Source organism: Xiphophorus maculatus, chromosome 9 (assembly GCF_002775205.1).
Source record: "Xiphophorus maculatus strain JP 163 A chromosome 9, X_maculatus-5.0-male, whole genome shotgun sequence".
In the NCBI taxonomy this organism is placed as follows: Eukaryota; Metazoa; Chordata; class Actinopteri; order Cyprinodontiformes; family Poeciliidae; genus Xiphophorus; species Xiphophorus maculatus.
The window spans coordinates 10457235-10476981 of NC_036451.1; the positions used below are offsets into that span (position 1 = coordinate 10457235).

Here is a 19747-nt window from a genome sequence, read left to right on the forward strand (position 1 = left end):
AATGTTATTTTTTCAGTTTTGTTGTTGTTGTTGTTGTTATTGTCCAAGTTTTCTTCCTGAGTTGTTCTTGCCTCTCACCTCCTCCTTTCTGCAAACCTATCAAGCTGCCTTATTGATCACATCGCAGGATTATCCTATTCAACACACTGAAGTCTCTGAGAAGTTGCTTGTCATGGCAGATACAATATTGATTCGTTTACCTGGGCCTACTTTTGACACGCACAGATGCATTGTGAAACATGGGGGAAGTGGGAACAATCTGGTGTGGGGTAAATGGAGAAAAAACTAACTGAATCCACTTGGGAACAGTTTGCATCCATCCATCCTTTTTCTGTTCACCCTGTGTCCCTAATGGGGTCGGGAGGGTTGCTGGTGCCCATCTCCAGCTACGTTCCGGGCGAGAGGCGGGGTACACCCTGGACAGGTTGCCAGTCTGTCACAGGGCAACACAAAGACTTACAGGACAAACAACCATGCACACACACACACTCACACCTAGGGAGAATTTAGAGAGACCAATAAACCTGACAGTCATGTTTTTGGACTGTGGGAGGAAGCCGGAGAACCTGGAGAGAACCCACGCATGCATAGGGAGAACATGCAAACTCCATGCAGAAAGACCCCGGCCGGGAATCGAACCCAGGACCTTCTTGCTGCAAGGCAACAGTGCTACCAACTGCGCCACTGTGCAGCCGGAAACAGTTTCCACAGTTGTGTTTTATATATATATGTGTGTGTGCGGGCGTGGGCGTGTGTGTGTGTGTAAATATGAGATATTTTTCTGGTTACCTGCAATGCATGGTTCCATTATTTTTTAACCAATATCTGATATTGATGATGGGAGAGGCAGGCCAGTGTTCAAAGTCTCGTCCTGCACATTCCAGAGATTCTCTACAGGGTTTGATCCGGACTTTGTGGTGGCCAATCTGTGTGTAAAATGGTATCTCATGCTCCCTGAACCACTTATTTACAATTTGAGCCAGTGAATCCTGCCATTGTCATCTTTAAATATGCTCGTGACATTAGTGAAGAAAAAATCAACTGATGGAATAACTTAGTCATTCAATATGTTCAGGTGGTCAGATGACTTCTCAATGTGGCTAAACCTGAACCTGACCATCTGCACCAACTTCAGAACACAGCACTGCCCCCCATAGACTTGAACAGGAAGCTTTAGGGAAGATGGGTGCATCACTTCATCTTACTCTCTTCTTACTCTGATGTGCCCATCTCTCTGGAAGAGGGTAAATCTGGGGTCGAGAGACACGACCTTCTTCCATCTCTCCAGAGTCCAATTTTTATTCTCCCTTGTAAATTGAAGCCTTTTTTCAGCAGCTAGCTTTCCTGATAAGTAGTTTTCTTATGGCTATGCAGATGTTCAGTCCCAATCCCTTGAGTTAACTTGAATTCAGTTTATTTGTACAGTACCAATTCACAACAAATGGCATCTTTAGGCACTTCAAAAAAGAAAACAAGTTCCCCTTGCATTGTGCATGTGGAAATGTTCTTTTATATAAACGTAACCTGTAGTTCTGCTGTTGTTTTTCTTCGATTTGTTTTCAACTACCATATAAGTGATTGGCAATCAAGATTATTCTGGATTTTCTTCGACCAGATTTCTTCCTCTAATGGTTACAATGGTTTCCCACTTTTTCTTTTTATTTTTAATAATGTGTTGAACTGTTCTTAACAGTTTTAGTAGTTTCTGCAAGCTTAGATGTTTTCTTTGCTTGATGCCTGCCAATGGTTTGTCCTTTCTAAACAGATCTTAAACGCTTTTTCCACAACCGTGGCTGTGTCTTTCGACCTAGTTCTTTTTGAAATGAGAAACTATTCATTGCATCAGCGGGGGTTAAATTGCTTGCTGGTAAAATTTTATCACTCATGCAATAATTATACAATAATTATCTGACCTACTTTCTTAGTTACTTTAAATGGCGACTTCTTTTTGTTCGCCCTGTGTTTCTATTTTAAATGTCTTCAATGAGAGCAAAGTGGAACTGTCGTCAAATTCCTTGTTTGCATGGACAAACTTGCCAAATAAAGCTTATTCTTATTGTCCACTTTATCTTCATTTTATTTTGCAGGATGGCCAGTCCAGGACAGTAAGGCAGTTCCAGTTTACTGATTGGCCAGAACAAGGTGTACCCAAATCCGGAGAGGGATTCATCGATTTTATTGGCCAGGTTCATAAAACCAAGGAGCAGTTTGGACAAGATGGGCCCATCTCTGTACATTGCAGGTAATGTGTCATATGTTATTTCATGCACAAAGGGTTGCAAACAAGTCACTGTGTAATTAGCCATTTTCTAGTTTTAAAGCAAGTATTCCAAATAAATATGTTGAAACATAATAGAAAATTAACATGCAGTTATTTTTATTTAGCTTTAGTTTTTTCAGCCAGTTTTCTCCAAACATTACTACGCTTTACCAACTTTTATTTTTAAGCATATTTTTGCTGTATTGTATTTCAACAAATGCTCATGTTGATGGACTTGGAGAACAAAATTGTTCTAACAAAAGATAAGCTTTGGTCTACGTAGCACTGTACAGTGCACAAATAGTTCTATAGTGTGAGCATTTTATGAGGTATATGGCAGTAATAAAATTCAATATTTTCATTGTTGGCATCCTGGTAGCAACGTGTATTTATAAGCCTCATTTGTATATTGTTTTAATATTTCTTAAAATCCTTACATTATGGCACCTAATACATAGATGGATTCTCCTAAAACATAAGCCTTAAAATATTTTATCTCCCACACCCTTTTCAAAAACATTTTATTACATTTCTTTAAAATATCAGCCCTTAAAGAGATTAATAAAAAGTGAATAGTAAATTGTGGTTTAGTTAACATTTCATTTTAACCCCGAGTTGAACTCCAAAGACATAATCAGGGTCAGATAACCCCTGTAGATAATTTTTGTTTCTTTGGACAGCTCCTTTTGCAGTGGAGTTCTAACTCCATGATTCCTCCTCAACGTTTTGCCGCTGTGGAACGCAACCTGTGCTCCTGAACGGGTTCTTCTACATAATTGAAAAGTCTCAGACGAGGCTTAGTATTTGAAAAAGCGGAGATGATAAAATGAGAGCCCTTCTTGTGGTTTTTGTGACCATTTCATGTTGCATTTCTTATTTTTATGCGTATGCTTCCAAGGAGACTTACATCATTAATTTGGCCAGCTGGATTAGGGTAGAAAGTCAGATTATGTATATTCATTGTTAGACCTTGAAGAAGACCCATCTCAAAGGTTCTGACTTCCTGTTGATTTACAATAAATTTTGTGTTCGTCTCTGGTTTAGCATGAGCTACAAGGCTAGAAAAAAGAAAAGCAGTGTGAACTTTGATACATGTTTTTGTTGTACCAATGGGGTTAAAAAATAAATGCATGGTGTGTTGACAGAATTATTTATTTTTTCATAAAGACATTTGACTATTGAGCCAGGTAGTCATTTCTGCTTTACATTACTATCACATAAGCACCATTACATCATGAAGCATGACATCAGCTTCCTTGTGTTAAAATCAAAAATGATGTCACCCACTTGAAAATGATCCTCTGGGGGTTGTAATATGTGTAACGGAGGCTCCAAAACATTTTACCCTTCTGTGAGACTGTTGAAAAGGGGAAGGTTTTCTTACTGTGTTTGGTGTAGGTATTGCAGCACGGCTGTAAAAAAAAAAAAAAGGCACTCCGCCTATCAAATCCAAGATTCGCATACCCGCTCCTTTTAATGATCACATTAAAAATCCTAAATGTTTTTTGAATTAACTAATGTCAGTTTACTGCAAACATTACTGCACTCTGAGCAAGAAGTGTCAAAGTCATTTTAATTTTGCGTCAAATCAAGATCTTGCATGTTCTCAAGGGCTGGCTATGCCAGAATCTATTAATAAAATCCATGAACAAACTTCAAGAATATTAATAAACAGCTGTCTCTGCATCCGATAAGTACTCTGAGATTTAAATATTGAACACCTTTTCACATTGATCAGTTCCTAAATGATGTTGCAATTGTTTTTCAGATTTTTTGCTGAAAATGTTCAATAATTTTATAATTATGGATTAGCGTGAAAAATTTTGAGGATTTGTTGATTTTGTGTGAATTTCCACGATTGCAAAATCGTGAAAAACGAGTCTGGAGGGCCACATAAAAAGCTTCCATGGCCCAGATTTGACCCTTGTGCCTTGAGTTTGACACGCATGCTCCAACACACAATATACAAAATAACTATAAGCAATGTCTTTATGTAAATTACGATGCTTTGCAAATCCATTTCTGTGCAGTGGTAACCTTTTTCAGGTTGTTATGACTCAACCTCTACCTTGAATGTGTTTTAAAGGGATATTATGTGATAGACTAACCCATAATAATCATATAATTGAAAAGCTGAAATAGAAGGATATGTTTAGAAAATGTTTTACAAATGCAAAACTGAAAAATGCAGCATATACAAATGTTCACCCCCTGATTCAGTACGTTGTCAAGCCAGGTTTCGCTGTAATTAAAGCTCTAAAGTGTTTTGTCATGTGCCTTTCCAAGCTTTATATGTGTTAAGACACACATTTTTGCCAACTGTCAGATTAGATGGGCAGTGTCAACATCAAAGTCTTGCCACAATTTCTATGTTGGATTTAGGTCTGGAGTTTGACCAGATCTAACATATATCTCTTGACTAAAACCATTGTGTGGACATGTTTGAGGAGACCTATCCTGCTGAAAGTTAATACTTGCTACAGTTTAAAGTCTTTTAGATGCTCTAATACGGCGTTTCCCAATTCCGGTCCTCAGGCCTCCCTGCCCTGCATGTTTTAGGTGTTTCCCTTCTGCTACACACCTGGATTGAATATATGGGTGATCAACAGGTTTCTGCAGCACTTGATGGTCATGCAATCATTTGAATCAGCTGCTCTGGAATAGAGCCACATCTAAAACATGCAGAGCAGGGAGGCCTGAGGACCGGAATTGGGAAACGCTGCTCTAATAGCTTTACTTTCTGAATTGCCATGTGTTTACTGCCTTTAATCTCGCCTGCAACTTTAACCATTTTCAGTATCTTAAAAAAGCAAAGTAATCGCTACAGCATGATGCTGCAAGCACTATACTTCAAAGTGGAAATGGTTTGTTCAGGGTGATGTGCAGTGGTAACTTTTGCACTTTGCTAGTTTCCAAAAAGTTACATTAAGGTCTTGTCTTATACAAGTTTGGCTGTGTTATGCCTTTTGGAAAACTGAAAATGGGCTTTCTGTCCATATGAAAAATCCTTTCCTTGCCCAGTTTGTCAGCTTGGATACATGGTAATTACTTGGTAGATTTGCAGTTGACATTTAAAGGCATTAAATTTTTTAGGACCAACCTTCATTTGACTTTTTGCAAGTAGGTTTTTATTTGCAGAAAGCTTTGAAATCTATCTCTTATTTCTCCACATCTTTGTGTAGATAATCCCCAAATAAAGATGTGTTTGTGTGTCCACAAACACTTTCAAGTCAATGGAAAAATGTGAAAGGGATGAATAGTGTCACAAGCTACTATGTGTTAAATACTTCAGAATACAAAAGCCAAGTAATTGCACAGGTTTAGTTGCTATTTTTATATTTTTATGTCTGATATTCATATGTATTTTGTTATTCAGGATCTAGGATATTGAGGTCTAGGAAGAAACATCTGGACATCTGTCATATGAGAGTTTTTGAATAGAGAAGACTAAAATAATAGTAAATAGACAAAATCCAGAAAATCAGTCAAATAATATGGTTGTCAGACTGCTGTTGTGTTGAAGAGTTCTTATTTTGAAAACATATTTTTGGGGGGAATGGATTTTTGTTTTTATTTTGCAGTATAGCAGCCACCTTTCTCTTTTTTTTTCTTTTCCCCTTCTCTTCTGGGCTTTCTTATCTTCACGAGAAGAGCTTATGTCTCCCTTTTCTCTTACTCTTGCGCTTTCCATCACCAGACTTCCCAGTCTGTCATCTGCCTATTCCTTAATCCTCTCGCTCGCTCTTCTTTCCCATCCAGCCATTCTCTTGGATCTTTTTCCTCTAGCTCTGCCTCCTCCCCTCCTTGACTCTCCCTCTATCTAATAGCACCACATGGTTTTTGTTATTAATTGCATGAATACGTCCTGTGAATGGGGGGACACCAAATCCTCTCAGTCTGCGGTGGCTCACCGCTCTTTAAGATTTGGATCTGGAAAGGAGGAGGTTGAAGGAGAAGTCCCAGGTAGCATCTTTGGGTGAGCTAGGATTTTGCACCTGATGGAGGGGCGATTGCACTGCGTGATTAGAGCGCTGTGTTTGCTATTGTTTAGATTTGGTGAAATAATATGAGCAGCATTTGTCGACCAACACACACACCCAGTTGTCAGCTACAGTGTCTGCAACCATCATTTTCACTCCTCATCCTACAAAGTGGCATCAAAGGCAAGAAGCTCAAATAAATCTGTTGTCATATCAATTATTGTTCCATTGGTGATGTGGAAGTCATTTCGCAGCAAAGCAGCTTACAGGGCCAACTCTCAAGTATTTCAGTTAAAACTTGAGCTGTATTTCTGGGAACCAGCAGCAGGCTAGGTTTTTTTTTCCTTCCAACACATGGAAAGAGGCACTTAATGAGACTAAATGTTGTTTGTGTGTATGTGTGTGATTTGCAATGTGTGCATGTGTCCTTGAGGACAAGAATGGAGGCACATGTATAAGTGGATTCGCAGGGTTCTTGCATGCAAATTGTCTCCTTGCTGCCATTGTTCTTGTTACCTTGAGCATCATTTCTTGCTGTGGATTTTTGTTGCTTTCTAGGAAGTCAGAGCTATCAACATGCAGAGTTTTTACAACTCTGCATGTTGATATCCTTCTGTTCCTTGATAATCTTTGTGTTTGTCATGAGGTGTATTTTATGAAAAGTTTGAATTTTATAAAATTAGAACTTGCCTTTCAGGTGTAATTTGAATGCAGAAGGAATGATAAGGACACAAAGGAAACATAGACCAACTTGACCCAAATAAAGCAGAATATCACCAAACAGTTAATTAACTTCAGTAATTCATTCAAAAAGTGAAATTCTGATATTTGACAGATTTATTAAACACAAAATTATATATATTTTTTTCATTTAGGTTTTCATGATAATGGCTTAAAGGATAATGATTCTCAAAAGTTATGTTCCTCATAAAATTTAAACAAAAATGTACATAGAAATAAATTTAAAAATATGTATTTAAAGGGAGAAAGTTTAGGCAAAAATTTACATGAAAAGCAGAAATTCAGTGTTCAGTATGGGCAAGAGTGCTGAGTTGACCGCTGTGCAAAAGGTTATTAACTCTTTTGAGAAGGGTTTCAGGAGGGTCATTGCTAAAATATCTTGCTATTCTCAAGGATATAAATGGAAAGCTAAGTGGAAGAAAAAAACCGCAGCTGAGAAAAGGTTTACAAACAACAGTGATAGACACAGCCTTAAAAGATGTGTGAAATAAAGACGTTGAAGTGTTTGGAAGAGATCCGTAGTATGAAGACTGTGGTTGGAGCACATCAAAGCTCATCAGACACACACACACACCCGTTCAAGACATGGGTTACAAGTGTTACATTTCTTGAGTTAAGCTACTGCTGAACCAGACACAATGTCTCTGGTTACTGACTGGTGCAAAATCCACTTTTTGGATTAAAGTGAAGAAAGTAAATTTTGCATTTCAATTGGAACATTAAGATCCCAGAGTCTGGTATTAAAAACACAGACAGCCGTCTAACAGCAGGATTTATAGCACTTCACACTTTCCTCTACTGAAGAGCTTCATGGAGATGCTGATTTCATTTTTCCAACAGAACTTGACACCTACCCACACTTCCTAAAGTATTAATATTTGGTTTAATGACCATGGGATCACTGTTTAATTGACCAGCAAACTTCTCTGCCCTAAAACCAAAAGATGATCTGGTGGAAGATGATGAGATACACCAGACAGCAATGTACATGTGCTCAAGGTTATTGTTAAAGCAGCTTTGGCTGATCGCCTTCTTGCATGTAAAGGGAGTATTAGTCATGTATTCAGTGCACATATTGTATAGCGCCTGGGCATCATTTTCAATGCTTTTTTCAAAGGTCTTGACTTTTCTGAAAAACAGAATGATTGAAATAAAGTCACTTTTCATTCATAATTTATTGATATGGACCCACACTCGTTCCAGGACAGGTGTTTTTTTTTTTTTTTTTTTGTATGTGTCTGCAATGAGCACAATTCTTCATCTTTTTTGTTTCTCTTGCATGATTCTTAAATCTAGTGCTGGAGTGGGAAGAACTGGAGTCTTCATAACCCTCAGCATCGTCTTGGAGAGAATGCGTTATGAGGGAGTGGTAGATATCTTCCAAACAGTGAAGATGCTCCGGACACAGAGGCCAGCTATGGTCCAGACTGAGGTGAGAAATTTTCCAAGACCGACAAAAAGTTGAATACTTTCTTGTTGGTGTAAATGCAAAACAGTTACTGATGCTTTTTTTTTTTTCTACAGGACGAATACCAATTTTGCTATCACGCAGCTCTGGAGTACTTAGGAAGCTTTGATCACTATGCAACGTAAAAAGCCATCTCCTCCCCTCAGAATCCTGTTGCCCCCTCCTCTCCCAACTCAACGGTTTCCTGAGCCATAGAAACGTTTCAAATTTGAAATGACAGCGGTTGATCATTTTACCACTGCTTGTTCAGAAACACCAAACAGGATCCTGTAAATTTTTAGAAAATAATACCCGATACGACCAGAAAAAGAGAAATTCCAATTCAGACTCAAGGCAGAGAGGAAAATTGCCCATGATTTCAACCTCAGACAATTTTCAGCAACAAGCAACCAGAGGCTGTGGCTCACGCTGTGGGATGGGTATCAATCAAAGTGTCGGACTGCTTACCTTACCTCAAGTGTTTCAGTGGAGGAAGTTGTAAACATTCGTGGACATTTCTCTTCTAAAAAATATCTTTATGATGCAGCGGCAACAAACAACTGCAATCGAAGGAAAAATGGAGTGAAAATCAAAGAGAAGCAGGTGGATGTAGCCAAGACTGGGACATATGCCTGTTTTGGATGTAAAAAAAAAGGGTTTAAGTGTTTCTATTGACTGTTTTTGAGTTTTATTCTGAGAAATGGCCAAACCGCTGAGATTCCTAAGTTTCCCAAACTTTGGTCATTTGGTCATCAACTGAAACAGAACAAGAAAACAGGTCATTAAAAGGAAACCTTGAGTTTCTACACAATTCTACATACAATTACATTATGAATAGTTGTGCAGAAAACGTCCTCTTCAATTTAAGAAAATGTCACCAAACTGCCTGTAAGCACAAAGAGCTTTAAGAAAGCACACTCCCAGTGGTTGTCAAAAAGAAAGCAGCAGCACATATCGTAAATTTGTTCCATTGTATTAATGTGTAAAGCCTGCTTCCTAAGCCAGGTGACCCTAGTAGAGTTAAAATCTCACCAGGATATTTCCAGGAAAAACTTCCTCCAGAAAAAATGGCAAAGATTAAGGGAAAACCATGTCAGTTGTAAGAATTTTTGGCTTCGCCTCTCATGTGGATGATGCAAACAGTAACCTTCTCCCATGTTTTTTAACAATCTCGTCTCTCTCTTGAACCATGGCGCCAAGGGGCTGATGCAGAAAACATCCACCTTCAGTCCAGTGAGGAGAAAAAGCTTTGGAACAACCAAACAAAGAAACGCTGCCAAATTTGGGCCTTTCTTTGTGTACAGTGACCAACAGTCATCATCATTGTTTGGAACTTTTTTGTCTTTTGAGGACAAAAATCTATTTTTCTTTTCTCTCTTTAAGTTCTCTCTTCTGTTAAAAACCAAACATGCTGCTTATCTTGTGTATGCTGAGCGTGTGACTTTTTGGATAAAGAGAAAACTAATGAACAAAAAAAATGCCAGCTCTGCCAACTCCTTGCGCCCAGGTGGGCATGACAGAAACGCATCCACACAACGTCATTGTCCACCGCTGCTTTTTTATCCAGTTTTCATTTTTCCCCAACCTCCTCTATATTCAGCTCTATCATTGTACAAGAAACTCAAGAGCGGCAAAGACCGCCTGCAATTGCAAAGTTGTACATTAACGTTGTTGATGAATTGGCCCCGAGTTTCACTGTATGTGTGGTTGGTAACTGGTCGACAAACAAAACAAGACACTTTGGTGTTTTCCCCCCTCTATTTTATAGACGATGACCCAGTGGGTGACACAGCCAGAGCAAGTAGCCACGTCGGATCCCAATGCAAAATTTCTCTTGTTACTTGCACATCCCCAGGGCAAAACAGAGAAAAAGCTTGAAACAAACACCCCAATTCAACTGCAAAAAAAGAGAAAATAAAAGCTAAAATCACCAAGTTTTTATATCAAAGACGGCGCTTTGGTACACATGAGCAAATGGATTCTGTGAGGGCTTTCTGGCAGATGTGCACAAAAAATACCACAAAGCTATGGACAGAACTGTGTGTGATCTTTTCTGATTTCCAAAAAAGCCTTATTGTTATTGTAACACTATGAAAACATTAATGTTGTATTATGATGACTTATTTTACATGACATAGTTAGCTTTTATTTTCTGCTTCTGGTTTAGTTTTTTTTCTAACAGAGATGTGTTTGTCACATTTTTTTTAATTAGCAGAAAAAAAGAGAAATGCTTATATGTTCATATTGTGTTAAAAGACATTCTATTTTTTCACCGTAGAAATCCTAAGTATAACATGACAGTGTAGGGGTACATGTATTTCTATATATAGATATAAAGCTATATCTATATAGAGAGATTGATAAATGCCTACTTACGCATGCATATATATTTAAATGCAGAATCAGAAGATATATCCAAACAATTAGTGTGAAATAACATTTTCTTTTCATTCAATTTGTTTTATACCTGTTATCTTTAGTCTTTGAAAATATGTTTGTTTTTTTATTATTATTGTTGTTATTATTATTATTATTGTGTAATTCTGGAGACCCTGAATGTCTCTTCAAGAAACCTGAGGGGATGCCATCTTTGTGTCTGATCTTGTTTTTTGCTTTTGTCCATTGGAATTAACTTGTACCCATAGGGGCACTATTTTGAAACATTGTCCTTCATCATCACTAAACTGTTATGTTTGGTTGATTCTTGTAATCTGTTCTACAACTGTCGGGGTTTCATCACTCAGCATTTTTAATGTCTATATCAGGCCAATGATGTACTGTACCTTGTATGATTCTGTACAGACCGTAACCCTCACAATCTGAAGAAAAATCCTCTTAAAGTTCTTTTTTTTACTTATATTTTCAGACATAATGTTACCATTGATTTTATTAGACATCCACTATGATCTAGAGTATATGTGTAAATAAACAAATATATATAGAATATATGTATCATTTGACCCTACAGATCTCATACTTTTAGCGGGGAACACTAATGCACAGATCAAAGTTCTGCTCATTTCCAGCTTCTTGGTGTTTGTGAAACCTGTTTTCTCAAGCCTTCTTTCTCCAGCTCTGCTCCCTGGTCTTTAATTACCTCTCTCTTTTCTGCCTTTAATTTCCCCTGCTAGCAGTCAAACTGGGAAACGTGCCAGTCTATGTTCCCACACCCATTGCCTGAATGAGGGGAACATAAATGCGGATCGGTGATCCGCGAGTTGGATTAGACCAATATGTTGGTTCACTCTACCAACTAACCACAAGAATCATTAATCATTTTCAGCATAGAAAACATTTACTAAAGGAGCCTCATAAGAAAAAACTACAAGGGCATAGATTCCTGGAAGTACTACTTTTCTCAGAGGTATTTCACAGATCTCTGCAGGAATGCCAAATGTCTAACTACCTGCAATCACAAGGTGTTAATCCATTATGTATGATTAGCGAGAATGAAAAAAAAACAAAAGGTTATACACGCTTCAGTTGCAACATTTAAAATTATTTTTCTCCCTGTTGCCTTGTATAAAATCATGTTGTTTTTTGTTTAACCATTGTTCATGATGGGATCCAGAAAGAAATCAGAACTCAGATGAAACACAGTAGTGGGATGCAACCAAGGACGGACTGAAACTACCAAAAACATGCTGCAAATTTACGTGTAAGGTTTCACGATGAACTCTAACCTGTCAGAATTTATAGAGACTGGTTAAAGGGCCAACGCCAAAATTTGAAGCGGTGGAAGCGTCTTAAAGCTTGTGCAATGTGTTATTCTTTTGGTTTCAAGTAAAGAGTTCAAGTGAAGATGCTAACTCTTGAAAACAACCACAAAATTATCTGGAATATGTTGCTAAATATTGTGGAAAGGTTAGGGAGTAACAGTGACCATAAAAAACTCATTAAAAAGAACTAAGCTTATATAGTACATATCGACAAAAGAACCGAAACTCAGCAAACCATTTTTCCTTTATACGAGGGCCAAGTGCTACCACTTTCAAACTGTTACTTCTAACTGAAACAATAATTGGTTAAAAGCCACTGTGTATGTAGATAATGTTGACTTTGTATTAAAGAAATGTTGTCTGAAAACCGTTTTACATGTTTTTTTTCTGTCTTCCAAAACATTTATCCTGATATTGTATTCAAAAGACTTTATTTATCCCCTGGGGAGCAGTTAAAAGGAGGCACATGGAGTATTCTTAAAAATAAATACAAGATAAAATAAGGAAATGAAAGGAAACTGCAATATAAATTATAAATTAACAAGGTCCAAATGAGCATGGAGGTAGTTAAGTCTGTGCAATTAAAGTCCTGTGGAATGGGGCAATGTATTTGAATGAGGGTTGGGCATGCAGGGTGTGAATATATATGTATTGGGTGGGGCAATGTGTGTTTAAAAGCAGCATTATACAGTGGCAATAAGTACAGTTGAAACCCAATATTTACATACAGTGTTGTAAAAGAAATAATTTTTTACTCATTGTCTTGCATTACATCTGACTAACCTTGTAGTGCTTTATATCAGTTTATATTACCAAACTTACATATTTCTTTTTTGCTAAATGGCAGAATAGTGAAACATACTTTTAGATAAAACTTTTAATGTTTTTATGAGTTAAGTCAGAAATTTGGGGGATTTTTCAGACATTTCTCTCACTCTTTGCTGGAGTTTCAGTTCATTCCTGCTAAGTGGTGTAACTAATTAAATATGACCTAAAATACTCTGCAGGACTGGCATTAGTACTTTCTGCTAGCCAACATTAATTTATATTAACCCATAATGTTGTTGGGGTTGTGTTTTATTGCTGTCGAGCTTCCCCATTTTCCCTCTAAATGTAGAAGACATGGTGTGTCACAAAAAAATAAAAATCTTATTATTCTGGTATTCAGCATATAGAAGTAATTTTCCTAACGGAAACTGACCTATAACAGTAAATGTGTATTTTCATTCAGTACAAGACAGAGAAGCGTTAATGTCTCTTTTATAGTGCCTTCACAAATCTGATTTCAATAGTAACAAGTTAAAGTGTCATGTAAAAACATATGAAAGCGTTTAAGATATTTGCCGTTAGGCTACAGTCATAGTTGCTCTCTTGGCACACATGTTGATATTGTTCATACACTCATGCTATGTCATTGTACGTGTAAATTTCTGTCTTGAGGGGTTTACAGTACTGTCTGCCGTGTTATAGGGTCACATATTCATTGTTTCCTCATTCAGCAGGATGTTTCACTCATGTTTTCATGACTTGTTGAGTCTCTTGTTTCTTGACCCATTTTCTTTAAACTGTGTTTTTGGCATCAAATTGTCAGCTCATCCCCCCCACCTCTATCACCAATCAATCCTGTGTGGAGTCGCAGGTTGTGGATCGTCCCTCACGTGCCATGGAGCAAGGCATGGAGCACACTCTAGACAAGGGTGGTCTTTAAAGGACTACTGCTGAGTCAACCCAGCACGAACAATGGCAGTTTTTCTGCCTGAAAGGGATGAAAGTTTGAGAAGTCTTCTGAAAAATATGTTCAATCAGGATGATCTGGCTTAAACAATATAGTTGATAACCTAGCCCGCAAATACCTGCAACATATCATTCAAAGTCAAAGGAACTTTCATCACGGTGACGGTTATTCAACATTGTTAAAATAATATAATACAGCAAGATCAATATGTACACTTATCAAAGATTCTACTGATAGTCATTCATGAACCAATTAGGACTTTCTTTTCAATTACTTTTAAAACAGTAGCCAATGGTAATTCTAATCTGCTAATTTTCAATTTCCTACAATATGCTAAATGGCTAATTCTAGCTTGAACATTAATAGCTTTCAGCTGTCTTATATTTTCATATTTCACTTGTACTCTATAACTTTGTTAGTGCCAATAGAGTTGTTTTGTTTTCATCTCTGGTTTTGAAAAATACGTCAGTACTTCTGTGTGAAGCTTCTGTTGAGCTTTGCTTTTATGTCTAACAATCACAGTATGCAGCCTGATGCCTTGGCAACTCAATATTTATTCTCTCGCAAATCTTTGGATTCTGCGTGGCAACCATGCTAGTAATATTTTTATCTGTGTTTAATTTCTGAATTAGGAATTATTTTTAAAAGACGTATTAACATAATCAAGATGTTTTCAAAAATGTTCAAATAAATATTTGAATAGAATTACTGAATTAGTAAATATAATTACATTAACTTTTTTTGTCTTTTTCCATCTGTTAATATAGAAATTACTGTTCTTAAGCCATACTAGTCTAATTGCATCAACACTTGCTTTGTAGCTCGGCAGACTGGAACCTGCATCCTAAAATAAATAAATATGTGAGCCGCAGGACAAGTGATGAAGCAAACAGATGGTGCATCCTTTTGTTGATAGATGACTTGATTAGCTCCCGCCTATATTTATCCACCAGCCTCTTCACAAACATCCTGGTGTGTCCTTAAGCCCCTCTTGAAGCTTGATAAATGCCAACCAGCCAATCTGATATTGGTGCAGAGGTAAACCCCTCACCTAGTGGTATTTGCTCTCTTGTCTGTCTCAGGAGAAGGTCTTCAAATAACTGCTAACCTTAAAGTAAAAAATATTAGGTTTGAATGAGTTGAGACCAAAAGTTTTGCATTTCACTATTGTTCTAAACTACTAGATTTCTAATATCGTGTGATTTGTATAGAAGGAAGGAGTACTTTTTATAACTACCACAGAAAAATAAATTAAAAGTTTGGCAGGGAGTTTAAGACTCCAAGTATCAAATATTATTAAGCAAAATATCATGGTAAATTTAAAAATATAGATTAAAATGGTTGTAATGGTAAAATATCTTAAAGTGAAAATATCTTAATCTATTATTATGACACTAATCAAAAGTATTGGCAAATATAATATATTATGCTTCAAACTAAAAATTAAAGTGGTTATTGTGCCTTTAAAATATATATATTGTAATGACAAAAATATGTATCCTTTGTGAATAAGAACTACTACCTCTTCATTTTTAAATATGTCCCTGAAAAATTGTTGAGCCATCAGGTCAGCAGACTTTCAGAATATAGAATTATCTCAATGACATGTCCCTGCCTGGTTGGTAGACCAGAGGAGGTTGTTATGGGAAACCAAAGGCAACAAGCTATCCACAGCTTATATACAAACATGTACAAGGTACTCTAAGAGTAGAGCTTCTGTTGCTTTTTTGCTTGGACCACATTGGTTGTCTTTGAAGCTTGGTCTCATATCCCTATTGTGGATTTCCCTCTGTTCCTTCTTTCCATGACTGATAAATACCCGTGACCCTTGCAGATCAGAGATTCTCTGACCCAGTTGTGCAGCCATACCTGTGTGGCCCTTGTCAAGTTCACTCATATCCTTATTCTTGCACATTTTTTCTTCTACTATCACATCAACTCAGGGGACAAAATGTTCACTTTCTGCCAAATGTGCCCCAACTAATAGTCGATGCAATGATGAAAAGTATTACCTCACCTGTTAGGTCATACAGTAATGCCTCTCTGGTGTAATTCTGTCATCATGGAGTAACTTAAAATTGCTTATTCTTCTCTCACCTTCTTTGTAGTGTACATTAAAATATATAAATTTGAGCAAACTGAATCCTTTTGACATTTTTAGGTTAGTAAATATTGACCTTGAGAAATAAAATTAGAAAGATATTTATAGACTATGTTTAACAAAGTCTCTGCTGAGAGAAAATGTGTGACCCACTTTATATCCCCTTGTGCCATCAATCCTTTCATCTAGTGACAAAATGTGAAACTGTACATCAAAAAAATCAGTTTAAATTATATAACCTTAACTGAATGTGTATCCTCAAAATTGATATTTTATGAATATTCATTCTGTTGTTGCTTACATATAGATTAGATGAAAATATACATGTTAAACCCAGATTATAAACTCTCACTGCAAGCTGTGAAAACATTCGGCAAAGTAGAAAAGTGTTGTCATTTTTCAAAGGGTAATATACACACAATGGCACCTCTTATTTCAAGAAAGATGTTCCTAATTGTCCGTTCTGAGAGATATTCGAGTCCTTTCTGTTGTTACAGTGGCAAGCCAACAGACCGAGTGTGAGGGTAGGCGAGGAAGTGAATTAGGGCAGCGATTATGCAGTGATTCAGACAGCAGCTCATTAGGACCCAGCTAAGCAAGCAATCAACGAATCGATGTGACAGTGGACCCAAAAGCCACAGAAATTTGTAATAAATGGCAAAGCGATAAATTGGATTATCCACAGCCCCGTGGCCAAGCTCTTTCCTTTTGCAAATGACAAATCAATCCAATCACGCTATGAAAGAAAAAAAAAAACCCAGAGAACCAGAAAAGGCGCCTTGTGTTGCACCGACTGGGGAGGTTGTCCATCTGAGGAATGCGTCTTGTTAAGGGTGTAGCTATCCAGAGGTCATTTCGGTATGATATTCAGGGCTCTAAAATATTCATGGCAGCCCATTAGATGTTTATGACTGCCATTTATATGGGAAGATTTACCGACATTTGAACTGCAGCCAGAATCATAAACGTGTCAGGCGGGCCGCAGTGCTACATGTTTACTGATTTGCCGCGCAGAGCGCAGCTCAGTATGGATGATGTACATGAACAGCCATGGAGCCCCAATAAATAAAATGCAGAGAGAGTAGAAGATCTTCTAACTCCTTGTGTCTCTTGTACTTGTGTTCAAAGCGTGAGCGATGGATCTGCTCCATTAATCCGTCAAATCACTGTCATTGTATGCCACTATTCATAACCGAGAACCAGGATGACATTCTGATGGACAAAGAAGGGAGGATGGATGGTTTATAAACTGTTCAATATAAACAGCTCAGCTGATAAAATTGCAATACAAAGATTTGGCATTTTTGTTTTTGCTCTTAACAAAAACACAAATGCCAAAGGACTTTGCTGCCATCTGCAGGAAAAGGTGTCACATTTCATCATTGTGCCTAAGCAGTTGTTTGCATTCAAGTAATTCGAAGATTAATATAGAAATTATTAAAAAGCTTTGTCTTCTCCAGAGGCTTTTGTGTTCACTATGTTAATTATACCTTTTCAAGAAAATCTATAGTGATATGCTACATGAGTACCAATGTATGCATTCTAGGTCCTAAAAATAAATGTAATTTTGACTATGATTAAGGAAATATAATTTTACAAAAGCTTATGGAGGATTGAAGAGAAGCCAGTTACCTGCTGTCACGTGGAAGCAGTACATGGGGGAACCTGGAAACTGATAAGACGTAGTTTCAGCATTTGTGGTTTGCTACATCCTGTTATCTGTCTTATGTTCTCTGTTTCTGCTTTGCCGCCTCTGTGTGCAGTCACAGCTGTTCTTTTCGAGGCAAAACACAGAATAAACACAAGCCTTTAAAGCTAGCATAACTTTAAAGGTTACTATGGTTTACTGTGGAAATTATATATTTAGGGTGAGATGTGTAGTGTTAGTTTTTTGCAAAGCACATAGGTGTGCAATAAGCCCATAAATACCACTATGGGGCAGTTTTGTGGAGTGCACAGTTAATAGTTGTCTTGTTGACTTATTCTCCTACCTAAGTGGTACATGTTCAAAGCTTGGGATCTTGTTTCTGATTTACCCTATTTTAAACTTCTCCACAACTTTATCTATGATGTGTTTATTGTATTCATTGATATGGTCTGTCCACTAATGTTCTCTACCAAACCTCTAAGACCTTCACAAACAGATGTATTTATACAGAGATTCATTTCATCTTTGGACTCTATTTAGTAATTTTGTAATTTAATGTAATCAATTGTTGAGCCAAATAGCTGTTATAATAATAATAATAATAATATTCCTTTATTTAATCAGGTAAACCCCGTTGAGATCTAGATCTCATTTTCAAGAGGGACCTGAAACAAACTTCACTCCCCGTCGGGGAATCGAACCCTGGTCTCCCGCGTGACAGGCGGGGATACTCACCACTGTACTAGAAGAAAAAGAAGAAGAATTACTTTATTCATCCCAGCAGGGAAATTATTTCGCAGTTACAGCAAGAAATTTTTATACACAGATTAACACACACACGACAGGCAGGCAGCCAGCGCCATTTTTGAAGGCAAAGGTCGTCGGGACCGGGTGTCAAACCCGCGACGTCCGCGGGTCTAAGGCCTCCAAATGTGGGGCGTGCTAACCCCCTGCGCCACCACAGCACGCCCCAAGGAGATAAATTAATCTAGCACTGTTAATCTAGCACAAAATTTTATTTAGGTGAACCAAGGTAAAGGTAAAGGGGGTTAAGTACAGACAGTATGCTCACCAAAATAAATTAATAACCTGCATACTTTACTTTTTCTCTCACAAATATTCATTATTTTGTGTTAGCCTCAAATAATATACCATTACAATACATTTAAATTTGAGGTAGTGGGGAGAAAGAATGTGAAAAACTTTAAGAGGGATGAATACTTTTACAAGGTACTTTAACATGTTTAGTTGGTTTAGTTTATTACTTTGTCACCTTGTTCTGTTACAATAATTTTTTCTTTTGTTTTAGATTTTGTATCTGTTCATCCATCAAAACCTTGAAGTTTGATTTCTAGATTATTTAGGGAATTATAACATGGGAATGCAGCACACAAGGTTCCCTCACAGATTACTCTAACACAGCATGTGTATACAGATGAAAGTAGGTTTGACACAGTGGCTGTGAAGAAAGCACAAATCTCATCCTAGGTTTTTGTCACTACCAATTCCCATAAAAGGACAAGGAATGTCACTGGTATAAACGACTGTTATATAATGCCTTGGCTCTGATTAGAAAAGGTTCTCGCTTTCCAACCGTGAAAGTCCAACAGAAAAGTCTTAAAATGCTTTTCATATTAGGAGAAAAACAACTTTATAGCTGCCTCTGAAAACTCATTCGGACTTTGGTCTCAGATATCCTGTGGAACCACTGTGTTCATTAGTGTAACATGCCCAGTAGTATCCAGATAATGTTTCCGTAATGGGAAACATGTGAGAATTATGGCAGTGAATCAACCCCCACAATTCTATCTGTTCATTTTGTGCTCTCAAGCGAATTTTACAGTAATAATTAAGGATACATGAAACCATCTGCACGGGAACCACTAAAGCCTTCTTGTACTCTTGTACATTTGAACACAATGATATCACATCCAGCAGAGTTAGTAGCTGAGAAATTGAGTTTGGGCTGAAAAATGGTGATAATGGGTTATAATTCTAGTTCAACCAGTTCAGGCCAGCCCCCCTACAGGGAGCTGCATGTATTCAGCATTACTTACACTCTGAAATGTGGACATTACACAATTTCTCATCATTCTGTCTTAATATGGTAATAAGA

The 19747-nt window shown here is 37.3% G+C and overlaps 1 protein-coding gene across 15 annotated transcripts in view; it reads left to right on the forward strand.

The window, feature by feature from the left end:
* Window positions 1-12519, forward strand: part of LOC102237776 (receptor-type tyrosine-protein phosphatase S-like) — a 247605-nt gene extending 235086 nt beyond the window's left edge. For all 15 annotated transcript variants that reach the window (XM_023339507.1, XM_023339510.1, XM_023339512.1 and 12 more), the window contains 3 exons: window positions 2088-2242; window positions 8278-8413; window positions 8506-12519. In XM_023339507.1, the coding sequence (XP_023195275.1) occupies window positions 2088-2242; window positions 8278-8413; window positions 8506-8574 (360 nt within the window). In that variant the 3' untranslated portion in view covers window positions 8575-12519. The remainder of the gene's footprint in view (window positions 1-2087; window positions 2243-8277; window positions 8414-8505) is intronic.
* The last annotated feature ends 7228 nt before the right edge of the window (window positions 12520-19747 follow it).